Below are 18,816 nucleotides of genomic sequence, written 5' to 3' on the forward strand. Positions count from 1 at the left end.
AGTAGTGAGATATCTTGCTTTGCAATGAGAGAAGTGGACCAAGGAAATAATGGCAAAAACAAAAGGGGGTGAGGTCAGTTGAGCAATTGAATTTTGTTCCTGCAGGACCCACATTTCTTACATTCAGCGTGTCCACAGATCAATGTGCCTGTCTTCCGTGATGTTTATGATTGTATTACTGAAGTTTGCAAAGTAGTTGTTTTGTTTTTTTGTTTTTTGTTTTGAGAGAGAGGGCAAGAGCAGGGGAGATGGGCAGAGGGAGAGGGAGAGAGAGAGAGAGAGAGAGAGAGAGAGAGAATCCTAAACAGGCTCCATGATCAGCACAGAGCCCGATATGGGACTCAATCCCACGACCTGGGATCATGACGTGAGCCAAAATCAAGAGTTGGACACTCAACTGACTGAGCCACCCAGGAACCCCTGCAAAGTGTCTTTATAAAGATCTAATTAGACATCACCTTGATGAGTCCTCTTTGCATATTTGATTTATTTCGTAGCTCTTAACCATAACTAACCTTTGAGGGGTCTGGATTGAGACACTGCTGTTCGTTGTTGTATCCTCAGTATCTAGGTGAGTGCCCAGCGCACATCAGCCTGGTGGCTCCAGTAAATAGCTATCATGTAAATAAATGAATGAATGTGCTTTCTCAGGTAGGAGAGTGAAGCTGCCAGGAATTGGACATGACCCTGGGTAGGCCACCTTTGGTGTCCTATTTGAATGCACTGGTCTCAAATCCCACAAGCAGTAGGGTTGACATCCTTATTCTAAACTGCTTGGGCTTCCCTCCCCAGGAATTACAGTTTAACTGGTGTGGAATGCTCTGTCTAGGGATTGTACCCACTCCCCAGGTGATTCTAATATGCCGAAAATTTGAGAACCTCTACTCCATAGAAATCCACTCCATAGAGTGGTCATTCTCAGTGCACGTTTCCCAGACTGGCTGCACGAGCAGCAGCTTGTCCTTCCTGCACAATCAGCACCTTGGGGTTGGGGACCAACAGTCTTTGTTTTAACAAGCCCTCCAGGGGATTCTGATGCACAGAAACTTTTACTATTCACTGGGTGTCTCAGTAGCTTCAGACTGCTGTAACAAAGTCATACAGACTGGGTGACTTATTTTTTCTATTAAAAAATTTTTTTTAATGTTTATTTTTGAGAGAGAGAGAGAGAGAGAGACAGAGCATGAATTGGGGAGGGGCAGAGAGAGAGGGAGACACAGAATGTGAAACAGGCTCCAGGCTCTGAGCTGTCAGCACAGAGCCTGATGCGGGGTCACACTCACTGCGAGATCATGACCTGAGCTGAAGTCGGCCACTTAACCGACTTCGTGACTTATAAACAACAGTGCAGACTGGGTGACTTATAAACAACATAATTTATCTCTCACAGTTCTGGAGGCTGAAAGTCCAAGATCAGGTGCCATTGTGGTCAGGTTCTAGTGAAGTCCGTCTTCTGGGTTGCAGACTGCCAGCTTGTGGTTGTATCCCCTCACAAGGTAGAAGGAGTCTCTTTTTGTAAAGGCACTGTTTCCATTCATGAGGGCTCCATCTCATTACCTAATTAGGCCACCTCCTAATAGCATCACATTGGAGTTTAAGGTGTTGGCATTTGAATTTGCGGCAGGGGGTGGGGGGAGGCATAAAGTGTTGTTGCTTGTAGTGGGGTGGTACTAATAATAGTTTTATTTGCCAATGGATAGTTTAAATTATTCCGAGTACACGATATGTTCTTTCTACTTACCTCCAAACGATACTAACTTGAAACTGTTTTCATGTGTATTTCAGCAAACCCAATCATTATGCACCAAGCAATGATATGTATGGTGGAGACATGCACGTTCGACCAATGCTGTCTCAACCGGCCTATTCTTTTTACCCGGAAGATGAAATTCTTCACTTCTACAAATGGACCTCTCCTCCAGGAGTGATTCGGATTCTGTCTATGCTTGTTATCGTGATGTGCATTGCCATATTTGCCTGTGTCGCGTCCACGCTTGCCTGGGATAGAGGCTATGGAACTGGCTTAATAGGAGGTGGTATAGGCTACCCTTACGGAAGTGGCTTTGGTACCTATGGAACCGGCTACGGCTATGGTTATGGCTATGGCTATGGCTACGGAGGCTACACAGATCCAAGAGCCGCAAAGGGCTTCCTCCTGGCCATGGTGGCCTTCTGTTTCATTGCTGCATTGGTGATATTTGTTACCAGCGTTATCAGATCTGAAATCTCGAGAACGAGAAGATACTACTTGACCGTGATAATACTGAGTGCTGTCCTGGGCATCATGATGTTTATTGCCACAATTGTCTACATAATGGGAGTCAATCCAACTGCCCAGGCTTCTGGGTCGCTATACAGTTCACAGATATATGCCATCTGCAACCAGTTTTACACGCCTGCAGCTAGTGGACTCTACGTGGATCAGTATTTGTATCACTACTGTGTGGTAGATCCCCAAGAGGTATGGGTGGTTTCCTCCCTGCCCTGCTTTGGGTAGAGGCTTTTGGGAGGCTTAGTAGAATCACTTTGGGACCTTTTAAAAGGTATTTATGACAAGGCTTCACTTCCTTTGAAGTCAGAATCTGGAGAGGGTCTGGTGTCATTATTATGATATTTTTAATACCATATGGTTCATCCATTTAAAGTTTGGTTCAGTAATTTTTAGTATATTCAGAGTTGTGTGTCCATCCCCATGATCAGTTTTAGAACATTTTCGCTCTCCCTGAAAGAAACCCCATAACACAATTAGCAGTAATTTCTCACTTCTCTAACCCTTCCCAGACCAAGGCAACCGCTAATCCTATTCTATAGTTTTGCCTATTCTGGATAGTTCATATATAGAGTCACACAATATGAGGTCTTTTGTGATTGGCTTTTTTTAAGACCTTATTTATTTAAAGTTTATGTTAGAGAGAGAGAGAAAAATATTTTAGCAGGGGAGGGGCAGAAAGAGGGAGAACAGAAGGATCTGAGGCGAGCTCTCCCCTGATAGCAGAGACCCTGATGTGGGGCTTGAACTCACAGACCCCATGATCATTACCTAAGCCAAAGTGGGAGGCTTAACCAAATGAACCACCCAGGCACCCAACCTTCTTTCTTTTTTTAAAGTTTTATTTAATCTCTACACCCAATGTGGGGCTTGAACTCAAGACCCTGGGATCAAGAGTCATATACTCCCCTGAACGAGCCAGCCGGGTGTCCCCGTGATTGGCTCCTTCCAGTTCGCATTAATGTAAAATTCTCAAGGTTCATCCATGTTATGTAGCATGTTGTGTCAATTCCTTTTTGTTGCCGAGTAATAGTTGATTGTATGCCTGTATCATTGTTTATCCATGCATCAGTTGATGGACATTTGGAATGTTTTCACATTGATTGTTTGGAATAATGCTCTGAACATTTGTGTACAAGTTCTTATGTGAACTCATGTTTTAGTTTCTCTTGAGTATGTACCTAGGGATAGAATTGCTAGGTCTTATGTTGTCTCTGGGTCTTTTTTTTCCTTTTTTTTTTTAATGTTTATTTATTTATTTAGAAAGAGAGAGAGAATCCCGTGCAGGCTCCACACTGTCATCTCAAAGCCCAACACGGGGCTATATCTCAACGAACATGATCTGAGTTGAAATCAAGAGTCAGACACTTAACTGACTGAGCCACTCATGGACAGTGTCTCTGTGTTTAATCTCTTGAGGAACTGTTTTCCCAACAGGTTGCACTGTTTTACATTTACTAGAAACGTATGATGATTGCAATTTCTGCACATTGTCACCAACATTGTGTTTTGTCTGCTTGATTCTGTCCATGCTGATGGGTGTGAAGTTGCTAATCTTTTTTTCCTGATGGATTTCTTACCTTTTTTTCCCTTATCTTTTTGTTTTGTTTTGTTTTCCCCCTCCTTACACTGACTCAGTAATTCTCATTCTTTTACCTGAATGAGTCACTCTTTTGGGGTTAGATCATCTCCAGTAACTATCATTATTTTGAAGACTGAAATGTTTTCACCCCAAATATAGGTTTTCAGAATGTTTGTTGACTTGCAAATGTATGTCTGGTAAATAGAGCTGAGGGCTGATATTCCTATCTTACCACACCCCCCGTCTCTCTTAGTCCTCTGAATGCCCCAAACTTGTATTCACTGAAAAAGGATATCACTGTTAGATGGCTGCAAAGAGACCCACTTGTTACCCATTAGCAGAATCCAGGCCAGGGTCCAGGTACCTGCCTAATTTCAAGCGTCTGCAGGCCAGTAGACCACTCAACATGCTTATCAGACACTGGGAGAACTGTCACGGGGAGGGATTCCTTGTCACAGGGCCCTTTCTTGTAAGTGCACAGAAGACTCCCAACAGAAACCACCTGCCAGACTAAATGAATCATTTTCTCTAATTTATAGCTTGGTTAGATCATGTCTGCATAATTTATGGTAAGGTAGATCCTCTATAGACTGGAAGTTAAATTCAGTATAAAAAGATTTGCCAAGCATGTGTTATGAACAAGATTATAAACATGATTGGGTATTTAAAGCTACTTCTGAGAGGGGCGCCTGGGTGACTCTGTCAGTTAAGCCGCCGACTTCGTCTCAGGTCATGATCTCACAGCTCCTGAGTTCTAGGCCCGTGTCGGGCTCTGTGCCGACAGCTCAGAGCCTGGAGTCTGCTTCGGATTCTGTGTGTTTCCCTCTCTCTCTGCCCCTCTCCTGCTCACACTCTGTCTGTCTCTCTCTCAAAATAAATAAACATTAAAAAAAAAAAATTTAAAGCCCTTTAGAAGTATACCAGTGATTGAGTTAATTTACTGGCCATTTTCATCTGTTGGTAAAAAGGCCACTTAGTGCTCAAGCTTTGGAACTAGATTTCTATAATTTAAAATGGAGTGATGAAAGTACCTAACTTTAAGCCTGTTCTGAGTATTGAATCAAGTCGCATATGTATTGCTAGCCTCCGCCCCACTGACATGGGCTACATTTTATATTTCTAAAATGTAACTATTTGTATCAGTTTTATATCACACCACAGATATATAAGTGCAGGGCCTTAGGTATTTTTGGATAGTGCATTAGGATAAAGTAAACAATTGAAATCTAACTGTGTCAATATCTTTAATCTCTTTTTAGGCAATTGCCATTGTCCTGGGATTCATGGTTATTGTGGCTTTTGCTTTAATAATTTTCTTTGCTGTGAAAACGCGAAGTAAGATGGACCGGTATGATAAGTCGAATATTTTGTGGGACAAGGAACATATTTATGATGAGCAACCCCCCAATGTCGAAGAATGGGTAAGTGTTGTTTAAAAAAAAAAAAAAAAAAAAAAAAAAAAAAGAGCATATGTCTGGTATTTTATTAACCCCCCAGGTTTCTGTCTCTAAATTTGACTTTGAGTGCTTTGTGAAACTCTGTTCTTAGACTTATTGTCTGTATATGTTGCAAAAGTTGTGCTCTCATGTTTTGCTCAGACCTCTGAGAAGGTGGTATGATAACTGGAAATTGTTTCACTACAAGGTGAAAATCAGATTTCCGTTTTAAAGAAGTGTACCTAGGCCCTGAAACCAAATGGCTTCTAAAGAATTGTGCAGAAAGGACTTGGCTTTTGCAAAACAAAACACCTCTCCCCTCCCCTTCTATTTTCCTTCTTGTCATTTTGGAGGGAAACACTTGGGTGGGATGCTTGCTGTCTTTTGGCTCAGGATTGGCAGTGGTGTTTTGGAGTCGTAGCAAGTGGCATATGTTTAAACTTCTTCCATGGATAACAGCCTAGCAAATTACAGTGACTGATTCTGCATGGATACTTACCTAAGAGATACTTCCATGAAGCAGAGAGAGACTGGAGCGATTCCCTTTTTGTGTATACTGTACTGTTATTCGTACGAGTATGTGTTAATATCTCGGAAATAGGTGTTCCTGATACCTGACCTGTCTTTAGAGATGTCTGCAGTGAGACTTTATTTCTCAGAAGTCCTGTTAGGATGCAGTTGGGAGCATCCTCAGAAACCTCCATCATAGGTTTCCTGGAGCAGATTGAAGTTTTGCCGTGAAGGTGAGGTGTGAATCCTGGACACGGGTTCCAGGGTAGATGTGTTCTGGATAGGGGGAGTGGAGTAAAGAGGGCTCAGGTTGGGTTCTGCTGGTCAGGGGAGGGATAAAGACATGGCTCATCTCGAAGGCCTCTTTAGCTCTGGCGTTCTGTGTTGTCTGATTTGAAGAAACGTAGATGAGATTTTCTTCTGGTTAGTTAAGGAGCCACAACGAAACTCTTTTGAAAATCAGCGGGTTGGGGCGCCTGGGTGGCGCAGTCGGTTAAGCGTCCGACTTCAGCCAGGTCACGATCTCGCGGTCCGTGAGTTCGAGCCCCGCGTCAGGCTCTGGGCTGATGGCTCAGAGCCTGGAGCCTGTTTCCGATTCTGTGTCTCCCTCTCTCTCTGACCCTCCCCCGTTCATGCTCTGTCTCTCTCTGTCCCAAAAAAAAAAAAAAAAAAAAAAAAAAAAAAAAAATCAGCGGGTGTGGTAGGGTTCCTGTGTTCCTGAACTCTCCTTGAAGCCTGCTTGTTCTCTTTTTCCTCCTCCTTCCCTCCCACCCCCAAAAAGTGTGCAGGTGTTAAGGACTGTTTTCTTTCGACCTTTAGCTCCAGGCAAGGCCACCTGTAGATGGAATAGGACTGTCTATTGTGAACTGTGAAGTAAATGTTTCGCTGGGAGTTTCTGGGAGTTTCTGGGCGTGTCAGTTTTCACTGGCTGTTGGATTTGTTTATTTAAGGTTTCGAGAGCCTAACAAAAAAAAAAAAAAAAAAAACTGACTTAAGAGAGGCCAGTGCTGGTAATAGTAGAGTTCCAGTGAACTTTGGCTTCTCATCTGATCTTACTGTCAGGAGGTTTTAATCAGTTCTGGGTGCTTTTGATAATTGGGCAAAAGATAGCCTTAACAGTTTATGGAGGTGATAATGATGGTGAAGCAGAAAGCACTTTATTTTTTAGATTTTTATTAAAAAATTTTAATCTAATTTTTTATTTTTTATTTTTATAAAGATTTTATTTTTTATTTTTTTTAATGTTTTAAGAAGTTTGTTTATTTTGAGAGAGAGAGCACCTGTGGGCAAGTGGGAGAGGGGCAGAAAGAGAGGGAGAGAGAGAGAGAGAGAGAGAGAGAGAGAGAGAATCCCAAGCAGGCTCCATGTGGAGGCCACCTGGAGCCCGATTCGGGGCTTGAACTCACCATCCATGAGATCATGACCTGAGCCCAAATCAAGAGTTGGGTGCTTAACTGACTGAGCCACCCAGGTACCCCAAGATTTTATTTTTAAGTAATCTCTACACCCATTGTGGGGCTCGAACCACCATCTGGAGATCAAAAGTCGAATGGTCCACTGACTGTGCCAGCCAGGTGCCCCAGCACTTTACTTTTAAAAAAGCATTATTTGGGGTATATGTATTTATTTTTTATTTAAAAAAATTTTTTTTAATGTTTATTTATTTTTGAGAGAGACAGAGCATGAGTGGGAGAGGGGCAGAGAGAGAGGGAGAGACAGAATCCGAAGCGGACTCCAGGCTCCGAGCTGTCAGCACAGAGCCTGGTGTGGGCTTGAATTTATAAACTGTGAGATCATGACCTGAGCCGAATTCGGACGCTCGCCCGACTGAGCCACCCAGGTGCCCCAAGGGTCTACGTATTTTTAATATAAAAATAATCTCTGCTTAAAATAATGGTAAAAAACTCTAGCATTGATTATTTGTACTAAGGATTAAAATTTGAATTCTCGTTGTAGAGAACTAAGACCAGATACTCCCCATATAGCTACTAATGTTTTTTGTTTTGTTTTGTTTCTTTTTGGTGGGGGAGAAGGGAAGAAAAACTTACCAGAGGAACAATTAATTAGCTACTGAATATTAGTTTACTCCTTCCCTATATGTTAGGGTAAGTTTATTCCCTACCCTAACATATTCATTATTCATTATTTTATTAGATGTTCATTATTTTATTAGATCTTACTGCCTTTCCTGGATTTTAAAATCTGTAGTATCGGAACCTTTGAGCAAAGATGCTTCAAAAGTTGAGCTTTAAGAGTTGTAAGCAGGTTTCAGCTCTTAAGTATTATGTGTGGGGAAAATGTGCAACTTGCTAATTTCCTGTCTCTGAATCTCCAGTACAATGGTTTCTCTGCCTTCCTAGGGAATTTTCGAGTTGTTTTTTTTCCCTTCCCCTTCTGGATATCTTGTACTTTGTAAAATAAGCAGGCCATGTTTGCACATTGTTTTGGGTGTTAACCTGGTCCTTTGTAGTCAGTCAGTCACTTCAGTTTGTACCAACGTTGTAGATTAAATATTTGAAGGTTCTTTTAATTAAATTTGCAGGTGTTTATTTTTTTCTGTTATGTCCTCAAATTCCAGATGTAGTTGGTACTTTTTCTGAATTAAAGTGTGTGTGTGTGTGTGTGTATATATATATATATGTGTGTGTGTTTGTGTGTGTGTGTGTGTGTGTGTGTATGTATTTTTTAAATTTATTTTATCTGATTGGTAACTAGAGATTTTGAAATACAGTGAGCTATAAAGAAAATTCTTCCACCCTTAGTTACAGTTCTCATGTATTTTCTGTCATATACCCAGCCTCTCCTGCACCTTCTTAATCTGAATCCGAAGAAGTAGGACTATGTTCCCCATCAGTGTAAAATCCTATTTTTTTAATAGAATTTTTTTAAAAGTTTAGTTATTTTGAGATAGAGCCTAAGCACGAGCAGGAGAGGGAGAGAGAATCCCAAGCAGGTTCCTCACTATCAGAGCAGAGCCCAACACAGGGCTCAAACCCACAAACTCTGAAGTCATGACCTGAGCCTAAGTCAGGGGTCAGATGCTTAATTGACCGAGCCATCCAGGTACACTATGTAAAATCTTATATTTTTTTAATGTTTATTTTTTAATTTTATTTATTTTTTTAAATATTTATTTATTTGAGAGAGAGAGAGAGAGAGCGAGAGAGCACCAGCACGGAAGGGGCACAGGATCCGAAGCAGGCTGTAGGCTGCTCAGCTGAGCTGTCAGCACAGAGCCTGACATGGGGCTTATACCCAGGATCCGCGAGTTCATGCCCTGAGCCACAGTCGGACGTTTAACTGACTGAGGCACCCAGGCACCCCTAAAGCATTTATTTATTTTTGAGAGAGAGCAGAAGCAGAGGAGCGGGAGAGAAGAGGACAGAGGATCCAAAGTATGCTCTGCGCTGACAGCCGAGAGCCTGATGCGGAGCTTGAGCTCATGAACCTCGAGATCATGACCTGAGCAAAGTCAGATGCTTAACTGACTGAGCCACCCAAGCACCCTAAAATCCTATTTTTTGATTTAACATTATATTGTAGGCTTTTTATGACATCATTAAATATTCCTCAAAAACATTTTTGATACTCTTAATTTTATTGAAGTACAACGTATATCTTACACAGAGTAAAGTACAGCAGGTACACTAATTGTGTGGCTTATGATCATGAGATCATGGTCGTGATCAAAGAGATAAAGACATAGTTCATTCCAGTGTCCATGGTTTCCTCATGTCTCTTCTCAGTATCCTCTAGAGGGTGGTGACCTCTGTCATTTCTGTCACATCAATTGGTTTTGCCATTCTTAAATTTCATATAAATGAAATTATGTACTGTGTACTTTTGTGCTCACTGAACATATTGTCTGTGAGATTCATTTAAAAAAATTTTTTAATGTTTATTTTTGAGAGAGAGAGAGACAGAGTGTGAGTGGAGAGAGGGGCAGAGAGAGAGGGAGACACAGAATCCAAAGCAGGCTCCAGGCTCTGAGCTGTCAGCACAGAGCCTGATGTGGGGCTCAAACTCACGGACCATGAGATCATGACTTGAGCTGAAGTCGGACACTTAACTGACTGAGCTGCCCAGGCGCCCGAGATGCATTTATATTGTTGCATCTATCAGTATGATAACTGTTTTAATTCTTGTATTTTTTGGCAAAATAGAAACTTTCCTAAGTATCCCCTTTAAAAAGATCTCTTGGTCAGAATTACAGTGAAAAAAAAAGGTTTTCCCAAGGAGGTGAAAGACATCACTGATGATAAAAATTGAAGATGACACAAAGAAAGGGAAAGACATTCCATGCTCATGGATTGGAAGAATTAATATTGTTAAAATGTCTATACTGCCCAATGCAATCTACACATTTAATGCAATCCCTATCAAAATAACACCAGCATTTTTCACAGAATTACAACAAACAATCCTAAAATGTATATGGAACCACAGAAGACCCCAAATAGCCAAAGTAATCTTGAAAAAGAAAAGACTGTATACAAATCACAATTCCAGACTTCACATTGTATTACAAAACTGTAGTAATCAAAACAGCATGGTACTGGCACAAAAATAGACACATAGATCAACAGAACAGGATAGACAGCCCAGAAATAAACCATGATTATATGGTCAATTTATCTTCAACAAAGGAGGAAAGAATATGCAATATGAAAAAGATAGTCCCTTCAACAAATGGTGTTGGGAAAACTGGACAGCTACGTGCAAAAGAATGAAACTGGTCCACTTTCTTACATCATACACACAAATAAACTTGAAATGGATTAAAGACCTAAATGTGAGACCTGAAATCATAAAAATCCTGGAAGAGAGCACAGGAATCAATGTCTCTGACATAGGCCATAGGAACATTTTTCTAGATATATCTCCTGAGGCAAGGGAGACAAAAGCAAAAAATAAGTTATTGGGACTACATCAAAATAAAATTCTTCTGCACATGAAAAGAAACAACAAAACTAAAAGGCAACCTATGAAATGGGGTAAGATATATGCAAATGACATATCCAATAAAGGGTTAGTATCCAAAATACATAAAGAACTTCTAAGACTCAACATCCAAAAAACAAATAATCCAATTTAAAAATGGGCAGAAGACATCAACAGACATTTCTCCAAAGAAGACATACAGATGGCTAACAGACCCCTGAAAGGATGCTCAGCATCACTCATCATCAGGGAAAAAGAAATCAAAACTACCATGAGCCATCACCTCACACCCGTCAGAATGGCTAAAATCAACAACACAAACAACGGATGATGGTGAGGATGTGGAGAAAAAGGAACCCTTGTGCACTGTTGGTGGGAATGCAAACTGGTGCAGCCACTGAGGAAAACAGTATGGAAGTTCCTCAAGAAGTTAAAAACAGAACTACCCTAGGATCTAGCAATTGCACTCCTGGGTGTTTGCCTACTTAAAGGATAAGAAAACACTAATTCTAAAGGGATACATGCACCCCTATGTTAATAGCAGCATTATTTCCAATAGCCAAAATACAGAAGCAGCCCAAGTGTCTATTGATGAATGAATAAGGACAATGTGGTATATATATATCTATATAATGGAATGTTGTTCAACTACAAAAAAGGATGAAATCTTGCCATTTGCAATGACATGGATGGAGCTAGAGAGTATAATGCTAAGTGAAGTTATTCAGCCAGAGAAAGACAAGTGCCGTATGATTTCATGTGGAATTTAAGAAATAAAACATGAGCAAAGGGAAAATAAAGAGAGAGGCAAGGCAAGAAACAGACTCTTAACTATAGAGAACAAACTGAAGGTTACCAGAGGGGAGGGTGGTAGGGGGATGTGTTAAGTAAGTGATGGGGATTAAGGAGGGCACTTGTGATGAGCACCGGGTGTGTATGGAAGTGTTGGATCACTATATTGTACACCTGAAACTAATAGAATACTATATGTTAACTAACTAGAATTAAAATAATAACTTAAAAAATAATAAAAATTTAAAAACAGGTTTTTGGGGAAATGTCTCCTTGGCCATCCTTGTGTGCCCATTTTCTCTTTTTTTAGGTATCTTCCCCCCCCCCCCCACTCTTCTAGGTACTCCTCTTAGTTTTTTATCATGTGTTTCATGGTTTTACTTTGCAAAAATAAAACCAAAGAAAAACAGACTCCCTGCTTATTTACGCAAAAGTTAGTGTAGTGATCACACCATTCTGCTCGTACCTTGCCCTTTTTGCTTTTACAGTGTATCCTGATGAACTTTCTTCCCAGTTTTTAAGGAGCCTCATCCTGGTATGGATGTACCATGATTTTATGTCACCAAAGTCATTGATGGTTACATTTGCTATTTAGTATTACCAACAATGATATGATTTAAAATCTTTGTTTATATAACAGAATCCGAAGCAGGATCCAGGCTCCTGGCTGTCAGTACAGAGCCTGACATGGGGCTCCATCTCATGAACTATGAGATCATGACCTGAGCCAAAGTCAGATGCTTAACTGAGTCACCCAGGTGGCCCAAGCCTACTTAATTTAAAAAAAAAAGGGGGGGAAGTTCCCACCCCTCTCCCTCTGTGTCCCATTGGGGCAGTGACATTTAACAGACAGATTTATATCCTTTTTTTATTGTTACTGATGTCATACATTCTAAGACACTCCTTTGTTCCCTCCAATGTAATTTTTTTGAGATTAGGGACTTCTTACTGTTGTAGTGTGGATGCTTCTCCTCCCCCAAGTCCTCATCTTAGACTCCCTCCATGTGTACGGTCGCAGACACAAAACCAGTACAGTATAGTAGAGTGGGTGTGAAGTGTGGAGCCAAATTGCCTGGGTCCCAGTCCAGCCCTGCCAGTTGATTTTGTGAGGCCTGGCAGGGTCTTCCGTGTCTGTGCTTGAGCTTTCCCATCTCTAAAATGGGGATGGTAATTGCATCCACCTCATGGGTTTGTTACAGTGAATTAACTTTGTAAAATCCTTAAAATAACTAAGTCTGTCGGTACAGAACCCATGTACCTCATTGCTTTTAGCAGCTGTAGGGTATTACACCATATGAGGATACCATGATTCATCCCCCCTGTTGATGGACATTTTGATTGCTTCTGGTGGTTTGCTCTTGGAGTTAACGGTGCAGTGAACATTCTTAAACGTGTCTTCATGTGCCCTTGCTCGTATAAGATAGATTTCTAGAAGTGTTCGTCGAGTGTACAAGTTTTGTATTTTGTTAGGTGCTGCGAAATTGCCTCATTGTGAAAGGCTGTTTAGTTCTCCTGACAGTATGTGATGTGAGAGTGCTCATTTCTGAGCATCTTTGCCCTGCCCTGGACATTACCAGTCTAACGTTTACCAATATCCTAAGTGAAGATTGAGTTGTATTTTAACTTTAAAAATTCTGTGATCCAGCATGTTTCCTCTGGAGTTTTTCATATTAATGCTTCGTCTAAGACCGGGCCGGGGAAGGGCCCTGATGAGGCCTGGGTCGGGTCACCATCTGTACACCAGCCTGCTGTGCTCCAGGGAGGGCCCTCATCACATAATATGGCAGATGGCATTTCCCACAGTTACTGTGTGGCATAGGGAGATGGTTTCTAGAGAAACAGGACTCTGGAAACAATACGTACTACATGAATTAATTGTAACTGCCCTCTTATTTTTGATAACATCTGGACATGTAGCCAGGTTCACATTCAGAGTGCCTTTGGAAGAGCTTAGGATGACTTCCTGAGCAGCTTTGAATGTGCCTGCTTCACTCCAGTGCCCCTCTGTGCTCTGTGGGCTCCTCCCAGGAGGGTGTCGTGCTGCTCAGATCCCTTTGGGCCCCTGCTTGAGCTGGGATTCTTACCACAGGGCAGGGGACAGTGTCATGGGGGCGCACTGTTTGGCCATGGTGCCAGAGCCACGGGAAGGACTAATATTCATTAGCCTGTGAAGATCAGTATTTCCTGTTGCTCTTAGTGCTCAGATCCCTCTTCCTCCACCTACACTTTCTGAAGGTCATAGATATAAATACCAAGACATACAGACTCATTTTTCTTTAAGTAAATACTCATAAACGGGGCCTGGCCTTGGAAAAGCATACGCCAGTGGTAATTATTAAAGCGTTGATTGTAAGAGGTGTGCACTTGAGGTTAGTTTTCATTGATACCTACAGCGTTCCGGTGCAATAGTAACAAAGTTAAGAACCTCAGTTTCAGGCGCTCCTGGGAATGACTTTTGATTTGGCTTTGGTAAAGTGAAACAATTTGAGGGAGGTCTGGGACCTTAGGATGAGGTCCTCCAGTCTGCCTCAGTGACCTTACCTGCAGGCAGCTGTGGGTCTGCCAGGTGGACACGCTAATTAGATGGCAGCCAGGGTGGTGACTTAGTGGGTCAGGAATAGGCCGCTCTTGTTTAGACGACTTTCTCAGGGCTCTCGCCGGTGTAATACATCAACTGACTCGGGTTTGAGCTTCACATTTTAATTTTGGCAACAAAGCTATAAAAAAAAAAAAAATCACAGCAAAAGAAAGAAAGGAACCAGCATTTCCTAAGTAACCATTATAGGCTAGCCACTTTACACATGATTATTATCCTAACTGCAATCCTGACGGTGTGGGCGCTCTTCTTGCAGAAGGAGAGACTGAGGTTTGCAGAGGGCTCCAGCAGTTTGACTCAAACCTGACATCATAATCAGCAGGACAAGGATTGTATTTGCCTTATAACTTGTGTTTTGGGGTCTGTTGTTTTTCCTCTGAAAACCTCTGAGCTTTAGTTTTCTTTGCCAGCAGAACTGGGGAAGATACCACTTAGATAGTCAAACTGACAGATTAAAATGAGGTGTATATGTGTAAGGTGCTTATCTGCTACAAACCAGCTTAGCCATTCTCAGCTAGTAGTTCCTGCACGGCTCCTAATTTGCACCCTTTTTCTTGTCACGTCACTTGATCTGTTTCAGAAGCAAGAATAGAGTAAGTTTGGAGAGAACATGCCATTGACTCATTTCTCCATTGTTATCAAGTAGTAAATGAAGTCTGTTAAACAAGATCCTGTTTTTAAGTAGGAAATACTTAAGTCTAAAGGCTAATAACTTTGTTATCTGGGTAGTTTTATTTCTAGAAATTTTTAAGGTTTTTGACATGGTGATGCAACATCTATGTAGCCTTGTTTTCAGCATTTCACCCGTCAGGATAGAGAGGATGATCTGGCTGGGTGTAGAGAAAGGGGGCAGGATCCCGATGTTCATCTTGGCCCCTGTCCTTTATGGTCAGCATTGGGTGGCTTTTGGTTTCCTTGGACTCTGATGAAGGAAATCACTTTGCCCTGAGGTGGTTTTATCTGTTCATTTAATGGGTTCTTCATACGTAAATGAAAATAAAGGTTTCATCTGCAGACAAGCTGATGCGGTCATGATTAAAGGGTTTTTAGGTCAGGACCAGCACATAGTCTATTAACACACAGTAAATTTTAGCTGGAGTGAAATTGTCAGTGTTTGCACGGAGAGCTGGAATAAGGAAGCTTGGGTAAGAGTACCCAAAATATAAATACTTTTAATGTTGGTTCACTTTAACTTAATCTTCTCCTTATGTGTAAGCTTGCCACAAATAAAATAACAACGGCTTTCCTACAGGTCGCAGGCGGGCTCTGCTTGTTATGTCCCTGCACACCGAGTGGGGAGGCAGGTGGGTGTGGGGCAGGTGGCTGGGACTAGCTGGTGATGGTAATCAGCATTAGACATCTAAAGAAACTTGAACGCCTTTTTAATTTTCAACCAGTGCCAGCATTCTTTAATGTACCAGTAGTCCTATGGGCTGCCGACTATCAGGACATTAGGTTCTCACTGTGGGAAGGATGGTGCTGTTACCTGTGGCCTTACAGGGGACAAAATGGAACAAAAGTGGAAGTGGCCTATCCATCTACTGACCTAGCACTCAACAGCGTGGAGTACAGAAAGCCCTGTCTGTCCCAGCACTACCGTCAATGGAAACGGGTTGGCGGATGGGCCAAGGCATCCTGGAGAGCCGGTTTAGAGAGTTGTAATGAATGGCGAGGTAGGTGGTAGAGTGTGTGCTCTCGCCAGTGGGTGTGTCTGTGGCTGTCTGAAAGCAGAGATTCCTAGGTTTCCAGCCCCGCTGTTAATGCTAAGTTAGCAGCAGGTATTGTCCATGGCTGGAGGAAAGTTGTGTCTTCCCTCAGCTGTTCTTAGCAAGCATCAGCATCACCTGCAGGGCTGGTGAAAACAGCCTGTTGGACCCCCCCCCCCCCCCCCCCCCCCGTGGTTTCTCATTTTCAGGACTGGGGCATGAGAATTGGTGATTCTAATAAGTTCTCGGGCCAAGTTGATGTTACTGGTCTGGGGACCATACTTTGAGAACCAAAGCTGCAGCCGGAACACTGCAAGCCCAGAGAGCTGTTGAGTTAAGGTGAGGCCTTTTCCAACCCATGGCATACTTAGAAAATGGTATTGTCGTACAGAGCAATAGAGTAAACTGAAAGGGATTTGGATCCCCAGACGTGGACTGACCACAGGCTCTGAGGACCAAGGTGTTCTGTGCCTTGTGGCACACCTGTTGCCGTGTGCCGGCACAAGCTACGTGCCTATTAAAATACAGTCTGCGCCAGGATTTCTGTTACTAGAACAAGAGGGCCTAGAAGGAGATCACAGACTGAGTGTAAAGTTTCTCCACTGCACCCCCTGCCGAAGCTCGAACAACTCCTTGACTCTGAGGGAGCTGCAGAATTCATCTTGGCTGGTATATGTTAATATTTCCCTGTGGGCAGCGTGTATTTGGGTAGGGGACCTTGTGCTTGCTAAATCCTCAGTGCCGTGTGATTAACATACGTTAATCAGACTGTGCTCGAGCCTCGTCCATCCGTGATCTCTTCGTTTGTGGGATTTGTACATCTGGGAGCATCGCCTTCAGGCAACCAAGAGTGGAAAAACCTTTGAGGGTACTTTCCCGAGGCAATTTTGAGGTTCCTGTGGAGGGAGCATCTGTGAGTATAAAGTAACAGCAAACAGGAAAAACGAGTTGGACCACTTACTGTTCTGAGAACTTGTAGTGCAAGGGAAGGGGGACCTCAGGTTGTAAAGACTGGCGATGGTACTTTGAGATTACAGTGCTCTTCTCTCTGATGTCTGATGTGTTTCTCCACTTTTAATTACCAAGCAGGAAAAGCCTTTCTGTTTCCCTTTTTGAGGGTGGTGTTCCTACGCTCTGTTCTAAACAAAGGCACCTGGTGATAAAGCACGTATTCATTTTAGGTTGTATTTTGTGTTTCTTGTGTGTTTTTTTTTTTTGTTTTTTTATTTTTTTTGTTTTTTTTTGAGAGAGACAGAGCAAGCAGGGGGAGGGGGGACAGAGAGAAAGGGAGAGAGAGAAACAATCCCAAGTAGCCTCCACACTGTCAGCACAGGGCCCTATGTGGGGCTCGAACCCATGAACTGTGAGATCATGACCTGAGCTGAAACCAGGAGTTGGATGCTTAACCAACTGAGCCACCCAGGTGCCCCAGCATGTATTGTTTTTAATTTTCAAGTCAGTTTAATCCATAGTAATTTTGTGTCGAAAGCTGCTCTAACAGTGTTAGTCTAATTGGTGAGTAAAACTTCAAATGGATTCACATCATATCCCATTAGGGTGTGGTGAGGAGTTAAGGCATTGAGAAGAATGGTTCCTTTTGTTACAGGGAATAGTCAGTACCTCGAGAACATGAGTGTGTTATGCCAGAAAGAGCTGGTTTTGGAGTCAGGTGGACGAGGGTTCCAATCCTGTCTCTACCATGTGACCGTGAGCAAATTAATTTAACCTTAGAGTCTCAATTTCCTCATCTGAAAATGGAGATAACCCTATCTCACCAGGCGGTGGTGAGTAATAAACAATGTCAGGTTTCGTAGGCACATAATCGATACTTAAATGCAGAACTTTCCCTTTTGTTCTTAGAGGTAGGTGACTTTTGTCACATTGCTACCACCAGCTGGATGCAGGTCTAGCCTGATATTTTCTTGTGTTATGTGATCAAGGAATGAAGACAGGACGAAGAGAAAAGTGGGGGATGGCTGTCATTGCGCCTTTTGGGTTGTCCTAATCCCAAATGACATTAATTTGCATGGAGAGAAGTGTTTCCCTAAACTTAGTTTTGAGAGAAGAAGGTTTTCTTTCTTTAAAAAAATATTATTTTGGGGGCACCTGGGTGGCTCAGTCAGTTAAGAGTCTAACTTCGGCTCAGGTCATGATCTCACAGCTTGTGGGTTCGAGCCCCATGTCAGGCTCTGTGCTGACAGCCCAGAGCCTGGAGCCTGTTTCAGATTCTATCTCCGTCTCTCTCTGCCCCTCCCCAGCTTGTGTGCTGTCTGTCTCTCTCTCCCCCCCCCCCAATATAAATAAACATTAAAATAAATAAATAAAATTGTTTTTAATGTTTTATTTATTTTTGAGAGAGACAGAGTGTGAATGGGGGAGGGGCAGAGAGGGAGAGAGATAGAATCTGAAGCAGGCTCCAGGCTCTGAGCTGTCAGCACAGAGCCCGACCTGGGCCTCGAAACCATGAACATCGAGATCATGACCTGAGCTGAAGTCGGGTGCTCGAACGACTGAGCCACCCAGCTGTCCCTAGAAAGTTTTCTTTCAGAGTGACCTAAAAGTTTTTTGACCTTTTTATGCCATCTTTGACTTTAAGGATTCGGGGTCAGGAGGCTGCTCAGGAGTCCGAATAGGCACAAATGAGGGTGGAGATGGCTTTGTGAGGTGAGGAAGTCACAGTGAGGAGGACAGGTGTTTGGAGCTCAGCTGTTCTGGAGCCTGGCTCTTGGTGTGCCTCTTGACACCCCATGGGGATTTAGGATGTTTTCATGAACTCTCCAAGGAGTGTTAGATGTCATTTGTTACCGAGATTTTTTTTTCACAAGTGTGTGATCAGAACTCTTCTGATAATTACATTTGGAATAAAAATTTGTCCTCATTATAATGACCTCTTGTGAAGATCTTTTGAAATTATTTGATTTCAGTGTATTTCATTTTGACATTTCACAAGCACTTTAGTTCTTTCTTGATTGGAATATGAATCT

General features: G+C 42.4%; 1 protein-coding gene across 2 annotated transcripts in view; it reads left to right on the forward strand.

The window, feature by feature from the left end:
- The window catches only part of OCLN (occludin), a 55,672-nt gene that overhangs the window by 12,538 nt on the left and 24,318 nt on the right, over positions 1–18,816 (forward strand). For both annotated transcript variants that reach the window (XM_049649591.1, XM_049649592.1), the window contains 2 exons: positions 1,786–2,461; positions 5,111–5,272. In XM_049649591.1, the coding sequence (XP_049505548.1) occupies positions 1,786–2,461; positions 5,111–5,272 (838 nt within the window). The remainder of the gene's footprint in view (positions 1–1,785; positions 2,462–5,110; positions 5,273–18,816) is intronic.

Source organism: Panthera uncia (genome assembly GCF_023721935.1).
Source record: "Panthera uncia isolate 11264 chromosome A1 unlocalized genomic scaffold, Puncia_PCG_1.0 HiC_scaffold_17, whole genome shotgun sequence".
Classification (NCBI taxonomy): domain Eukaryota; kingdom Metazoa; phylum Chordata; class Mammalia; order Carnivora; family Felidae; genus Panthera; species Panthera uncia.